Source organism: Gossypium hirsutum, chromosome D08 (genome assembly GCF_007990345.1).
Source record: "Gossypium hirsutum isolate 1008001.06 chromosome D08, Gossypium_hirsutum_v2.1, whole genome shotgun sequence".
Classification (NCBI taxonomy): domain Eukaryota; kingdom Viridiplantae; phylum Streptophyta; class Magnoliopsida; order Malvales; family Malvaceae; genus Gossypium; species Gossypium hirsutum.
Genome location: NC_053444.1, coordinates 47,255,818 through 47,262,885, shown reverse-complemented (window position 1 = coordinate 47,262,885; position 7,068 = coordinate 47,255,818). Strand labels below are relative to the sequence as shown.

The window sequence follows — 7,068 nt, the reverse complement described above, 5'->3', positions numbered from 1 at the left end:
TTGTGCTGGTGGTTTCGGGCTTTGTCACTAGCAAGCTTTGTGCCGGTGACATTCGGGCTTTGTGCCTAGCAGGTTTTGTGTCGATGGTATTTGGGCTTTGTGCCTAGTAGGCTTTGTGTCGGTGATATTCAGGCTTTGTGCCTAGCAGGCTTTGTGTCGATGATATTTGAGCTTTGTGCTAATAATATTCGAGATTTGTGCCTAGCAGGCTTTGTGTCAGTGATATTTTGGGCTTTATGCTGGTGTAGTTGTATCAGGCCTCGAGCCTAGCAGGCTTTGTTTTAGTGTGTTATATAGATAACTGGTATGTTAAATATTGTTTCAATTATCCGATGTTGTTTTATTTGGTTTAACAGGCATGAAAAAGGAAAAGTAAGGTATGTGCTTCAAATGAACTATGACATGAAATTATGAAAAAGGATTGAAACAGTAAGTTTATGTATTACGACTTATAAATCCCAATATGTTATATATGAAAAGTATATGTGATCTTATTGAATATACTCAATTGTGAGTTGAATGGTGTTCAATAGGTTTATACTAAGTTTAAATTATTAGTGTTGAATCATGTTTAATCTATGTATTATAGTATTGAAGTGATAAGTTATGTTTCATGCTCTACGAGCTTATTAAGCATTAATTACTTACGTAGTTGTCTTTCTCTTACTTTACAGATTATCAGAAGCTTGATCGAATTGGAAGCTCGTCAAAGATCTATTACACTATCTAGTGATTATATTGGTAGATTTTGATGTCTTAATCAAGGTTATAATGGCATGTATAGGTGGATTTGTGTATAAATAATCTAGTGGTTGTTTTGGTATGTATAAGTATCATTATGGTTAATGTACTTATGGTATCTTGATGGTTGGTGTTAATATGGTTAAGTTGATGCATGATTTTATGACCAAAGTGGTAAGTTTGGCATGTTTGCAATATGGTTAATTAAGGTATGCTTGAATATGAAATTTAGTTAATCGTGTTTGTATGAAAAATGACCAATTAGGTATATGTGTGTTTGAGATGCATGAGAATAATGGTTCAAATGGTAAGTTATAATGACATAGTATAAGTCAATTATGGTATGTTTTAAAATGGTAGTAAGGTGACCAATTATGCATATGTTTGGTTAAGTTGAATGCTTGGTTTTAAGGTGCCTTATATGACATATTGATTGAATGAAATTTGGTCATTCGAATTGGTCTTATTATGCATGTTTTAGGCATGTTTTAATGGTTGATTGTGTGTGCAAATGAGTTGCAGGTGTGTATTTGAATTGGGTGAAATAAATGGCTTGAATTTGGCCTATTTCTTGTCCACACGGCCTAAGCAGGGGCGTGTGTCTCAGTCGTGTGTGACACACGGCCATGCAACACGATCATGTATCCCCTATGAGTTTCAAAGTGTAGCAAGTCAGACAGTTACACACCCTGAGACATGGGCATGTGTCTCAGCCGTGTGAGTCACACGGCCTGGCCAAATTGGTCGTGTGACCCCTGTAGTTTAAATTTTTCTAATTTTTTTCCTTAAGGTTTTATATGTTTTCGATTAGTCCCAAATCATTTTTAAAATGTTTCTAAAGCCTCGAGGTCTCGAATAAGGGACAATATGCATGTGTTTGATTGGACTTTGATATGATTTATGAAATGTTTTTGAAATGGATGATTTTAAATTACGTTTTTACGGTAATACTCCATAACCCTATTTCGGTGATGGATACGAGTTAGGGGTGTTACAGATTACCTTGCCATCTAAGGAGTATTTGGAATGAAACTAAAGTTGTTGTTGAATGTCTTAGCAGAGTTGCTGCAACTTAGTGTCAATTAAGCACAAATCCATTATTCTAATCCATATGTCATACTAGGAAATGTTGCCTGCATATTGGAAGAACTGACCTTCCTACAAATGAGGCCTTCTTGACAAGGCATCAACTACAATATTTTGAGTGCCTTTCCTGTAATGACATAGTCATACCCTATCATCTTAATCACCCATTTCTTTTGACAAAGGGTGATAGTCTATCTGTCAGATAAAAACCTCAAACTTTAGTGATTTGTCCTTATCTAGAAACGCCTCCCAACTAGGTATGGATGCCATTTTTTCACTGCCAGCAACAATACTAGCATTTCCTTGTCATAAATTGAAAAAGCCTAATCTTTTACCCTTAGCCCTTTACTGAAAAAGGTTATTGGCTTCCTCTTCTCCTACAAGACTGCCCCCAAACCTTAGCCACATACACTTGTATCAATTCAAATCTCAACCTGGAAGTTAGGTAAGGCTAACACTGGTGCCTGGCAAGCTGTTTGCTTAAGTTGTTGGAAAGCTTTCTGAGCTGTATCAATCCATTTCTACTGTACATCTTTCTTCAAAAGTGTAGTCAAGGGTTTGGCCATAAGTCCATAGTGTCTTATGAACCTCTTGTAGTATCAAGGTAACCCTAAAAAACCCTTCAAATCCTTGAAGGATTGAGGTGTAGGCCAATTGAGAACCCCTTCTATTTTTGTAGCATCCATGGCCACTAAGCCCTTAGAAAAGATATGGCCTAAGTACTCAATTTGAGTAATGCCAAAAATGCACTTACTCTTCTCGGAAAACAGTTTGTTGTCCATTAATAGTTGCAGAACCTCTTTAAAATGTGCCAATTGCTCAGACCAGCTAGTGGAGTAAACTAAAATGTCACCGAAAAACACCAACACTAACTTCTTAAGGAGCCTTTTAAAGACAACATTCATAAATGCCTGGAAGCTCAAGAGACCATTATTCAGGATAAATGGCATGACCAAGAACTCATAGTGGTCCTTATGAGTTTTGAAAGTTGTCTTGTGTATGTCCTATCCCACATACAGATCTAGTGGTAGCCAGACCTCAAATCCAGCTTTGAGAAGTAATTGGCTTGCCCCAATTCATTAAGAAGCTCCTCAATGACAGGGATGGGGTATTTGTCTTTGATGGTAAGTTGGTTAAGTTGCCTGTAATCCATACACAGCCTCAATGACAGGTTGTGTTGTACTTGGGATATGGGGCTGCGAAAGGTATTAATCGAAATAGATAGTCTGGCTAATGTTCACATAGTGAAAAACCAAGCAGTTGATGCATCTTATAATGCAATGGTACGATCAATCAAGGGTATGCTTCGCTGAGATTGGGACATTCGTGTGGTGCATGTTTATCGGGAAGGTAATCGCATAGTAGATAGATTGCCAGCTTTGTATGAGCATGTTGACTGATCCTCTTCAAGATGTTACTTGTTTGTTGTTACAAGATGCTAATGGTGTAGGAACATTATGACAAGTGCCAAAGTAATTTATACTTATTCTCTTTTCAATAAAAAGAAACATTGTCAAAAGGTACGAAGCTAACTAAAAGTTACAACTTTTTAAAAATATAGGATTAATTTCATCAAAAGTACTTCAATTATATTTAACATTTTAAATTGGTCTTTAAATTCTAAATTGATCTAGTTGAGTTTATAAAGTATGAGCATTAAATATCAATTTGGTTCTACTTTGAAGCATATTTGAAATATATATCAAATTGTAAACATGTAAAAACTTATTATATTGATAACTTGGATTTGATATGTTAAAAATAGTACATTGTCAATAAAATTTAGGAAATTTTTTTTTAACACATCATATCCAATCTGTTCATGTAATTGATACACACTGTATATTTTAAATACAATGACATTTAAAGTCCAAGCTAATGACGGGTTGATACAATAACCTTATTCTTTTATCACGAGGAATTAATTAAAACGATTTGAAGTTTGAGATCAATTTAAAATTTAGATTAGAGGTTGAGGATGTTTAATGAAATTAGACCGAAAAGAATTCCGTGAAACTACAATCATATTTTGATTTTGGATCTATGAATACCCAAAGGTCTGTTTGAAACGCTGGAGGACAGTTCCTTTGGTTTTGAGAGAAAAGAGTAGATCTTGGCTTCTCTCCTTCGTTCGATTCCGCTTAATTATAGCCCGCGTTTCTCTCAGGCAAGCCTCTCTCTCCTCTCACAACCAATAAAGATTTTTATTTCTAACTTTATTTTGCTCTAATTTAGCTTATCTCTCTCTCGATCTGCCTTTTCCCTTTTAAATTTTGACTTCAATCTTGTTTTATAAATTGTCTTAGATCTATTGAATTTTCAAATTTCTTGCGTAGTTTTATCTGATCTGTGTCTTCGAAGCCTCGTGAGTTCGTTAACTTGTTCCGATCTGGATTTTTCGATTTGAACTTTTGTCGTAATTGATTGGATTTAGGTTGTGTTGATCTGGGTTCAATTCGAACCAACGATATGATGTTCTTGTTTTGAATTTTTACCATTGGATTTGGTTCTTCTTTGATCTTGAATAAATGCTATTTATTTTTCTTTCAAATTAAATTGATGGTTCTGGAAACTGATATGTGGTGGATTTTGGTGTTTTGTTGGTTGACAGACGTGAAAAATGGGGCTGTCTTTCACAAAGCTATTTAGCCGGCTTTTCGCCAAGAAGGAGATGCGTATACTCATGGTTGGGCTTGATGCTGCGGGTAAAACTACCATTCTTTACAAGCTTAAGTTGGGAGAGATTGTCACTACCATTCCCACCATCGGTAAGTCTCTTTTTAACTAAAAAAGTCTAGTTTTTGTTGTTCAAATAAGTTTCTTTCAAGGAGGATATGGAGAATTATGATATGTTGTAATATTGTAGGTTTCAATGTTGAGACCGTTGAATACAAGAACATCAGCTTTACTGTTTGGGATGTTGGTGGCCAGGACAAGGTAACTAGATTCAGTTTCTATTCGAACATTGTTACCATTAACTGTAACGTTGCATGGAATGAAATTTGAGGGTGTCTTTTATTATGTTCTTCCGGTAAATTCTTAGCTCTTGCATGTGAAACGGAAAGGTTATGGATGGTATTGTTCTGGTTTCATATAATCTGTAAGATATTAAGCATCTTGATATCCGGGATGCTATGTTATCCAGATTTTTTCCTTAAGTGCTTATTCCCAGCTCCTCTGAGCGACACGTATTCCACAATGATATGATCCTTCAAATATGTGTAATTTTTTTTTTAAATTTGAGCATGCCATGTTGGACACGTGTATCTGATACTATGAAGCCATGTAACTCAGCCTGAACATTTAATTCCATGGAAAGAGAGAAGAAGTGCCTGGTGTCTATTAGGTATATGCAAGATTTGATGGTTACTGGTCAAAGTTGGACCTTATGTTTTGAGTATATCTTTGATCTTGTTGCATCTTTTAGAATACAGAAAAAGATTTTATGGTTTTTGTTTGTCCCAACTATTCAATTTGCTTATTTGCTTTGATTTTCTATATAGATCCGACCATTGTGGAGACACTACTTCCAAAACACCCAAGGACTTATTTTTGTGGTTGATAGCAACGATCGTGATCGTGTGGTTGAAGCTAGAGATGAGTTGCACAGGATGTTGAATGAGGTCAATTAAGCTTCCTTTATACTGGCTCACTGTTTCCAATGAGCATGTTCTGAAATGGTTGCAGTTGCACTATGGACACAATTTCGTGGTGAAATCTAACAACATTTTATTTTATGTGCATTGCCAGGATGAGCTGAGGGATGCTGTGCTGCTAGTATTCGCAAACAAGCAAGATCTTCCAAATGCTATGAATGCTGCTGAGATTACTGACAAGCTTGGCCTTCATTCACTCCGCCAGCGCCATTGGTAAGATGAAGCAATCTCTCCTCCACCATTCATGTGCCTGACCCTCTGTATATGTGGATCTGTATTTCACCTTCTATATAATACATGTTGCAGGTATATCCAGAGCACATGTGCTACTTCCGGTGAAGGACTGTACGAGGGGCTGGACTGGCTCTCAAACAACATTGCAAACAAGGTAAGTTGATACAGATAACTCTAATTATATAGTTAAACCTGAAGTTTCACATTCTGCCCTTTTAGGCTTCTTCACTTTCTCCTATCTTCTATTGCTGATATGTGTAACACAAATTGCAGGCATAGGTGTGACATGACTGAGTTGGCAGTCTTACAACCCTTTTGGATTTTATGAATGTCTGCCCCCGTTTTATGTGTTATTTTTTATGGTTTTTCACGTTTGTTGCAAACACTGCCATTTGTTACTTATAGTTTAAGAATAATTGACAAAGTTTGGGACCGTTATTTCCTAGCGGGAATTGATGGTTAGCCAGTTTAATTACCCTTTTAATGTAAAATATACATAATATATACATATATATTTTTTCCTTCAATTCTTGAATGCTTGTTTTAGCAATGTGCAATAATTGGACCATGTTTTCTTGTTTGATGGTAAAAAGTGATTAGCACAACAAGAGGTGCCAATGGCATAAATAAATTGTTGCGTAAGATTATAGGTTAATATATGTCGCAAGTATATACTAATGCATCGAATGAGCTATAAGTGGAAAAGAGCATCAATTTAAGGATCTTTGTTTACAATACATTGTTTTCATGAATATGTTTTATTTTTCATTTTTCATTTTTCTGGAAAATATGAAGATTATTTTAAAAAAATTAAGTAATATTTTTCTAGTTTGGCTATTCAATGAAACATGTTTTTAGTTATGGGTAAATTACATTGTAGGTCATCTAATTATGTTTAAATTTTTTAAAAAAATTCTTTTTTAGTCGTTTAATTATAAAAAAAATTAAAAAATGAGTACCTAATCGCATTTATTTTTATTTGTCCAACCAATGAAAATCTTCTTTTTTTTATTAGTAATATTGACATCAATATTAAGCTTTGAAATGATATTAAAATAATAGCATTTTATCAATAATTGTTTTAAGAAGGTTAAAGGGTCTCTAAACTTCAAAAAAATTGATTAAGTACTTATACATTTTTTATACTCAATTGAGTCCTTAAATATTAAAAATATAATTAATTAAATCCTTTTACCGTTAAAGTTAAGGGTCAACCATTACAAAAGTAACGACAACCCTTTTTTAGGATGGCTTCACCACTTGGCATGTTAAGATTGTGCCACGAGACAAAAATTGATATTTTATATTAAAAATAATTAAAAAAATAAAAAAATTTATAAAAAAATTATAG

General features: G+C 34.5%; 1 protein-coding gene across 3 annotated transcripts; it reads left to right on the top strand.

The window, feature by feature from the left end:
• The first annotated feature begins 3,634 nt into the window (after nucleotides 1-3,634).
• On the top strand, nucleotides 3,635-6,244 carry LOC107910631 (ADP-ribosylation factor). Of its 3 annotated transcripts, none has more exons than XM_016838550.2 (7): nucleotides 3,635-3,994; nucleotides 4,439-4,595; nucleotides 4,694-4,764; nucleotides 5,331-5,450; nucleotides 5,578-5,696; nucleotides 5,790-5,871; nucleotides 5,991-6,244. In XM_016838550.2, the coding sequence occupies exons 2-7, from the start codon at nucleotides 4,448-4,450 to the stop codon at nucleotides 5,994-5,996; spliced, it is 546 nt and encodes a 181-aa protein (XP_016694039.1). In that variant the 5' UTR covers nucleotides 3,635-3,994; nucleotides 4,439-4,447; the 3' UTR covers nucleotides 5,997-6,244. The 3 variants fall into 3 exon arrangements, with proteins under 3 accessions (XP_016694039.1, XP_040954162.1, XP_040954161.1); XM_041098228.1 differs by lacking the exon at nucleotides 3,635-3,994 and adding an exon at nucleotides 4,008-4,192; XM_041098227.1 differs by lacking the exons at nucleotides 3,635-3,994; nucleotides 5,991-6,244 and adding an exon at nucleotides 4,012-4,192 and having other exon boundaries at nucleotides 5,790-5,880.
• Nucleotides 6,245-7,068: the final 824 nt, after the last annotated feature.

Bases quoted from the DNA above. Each gene is read 5' to 3' on its own strand.
- LOC107910631 (XM_041098227.1), top strand. From the start codon at position 4,448: ATGGGGCTGTCTTTCACAAAGCTATTTAGCCGGCTTTTCGCCAAGAAG. The intron at 4,596-4,693 runs GTAAGTCTCTTT...GTAATATTGTAG, and splicing joins CACTACCATTCCCACCATCG to GTTTCAATGTTGAGACCGTT. The intron at 5,451-5,577 runs GTCAATTAAGCT...GTGCATTGCCAG, and splicing joins TGCACAGGATGTTGAATGAG to GATGAGCTGAGGGATGCTGT.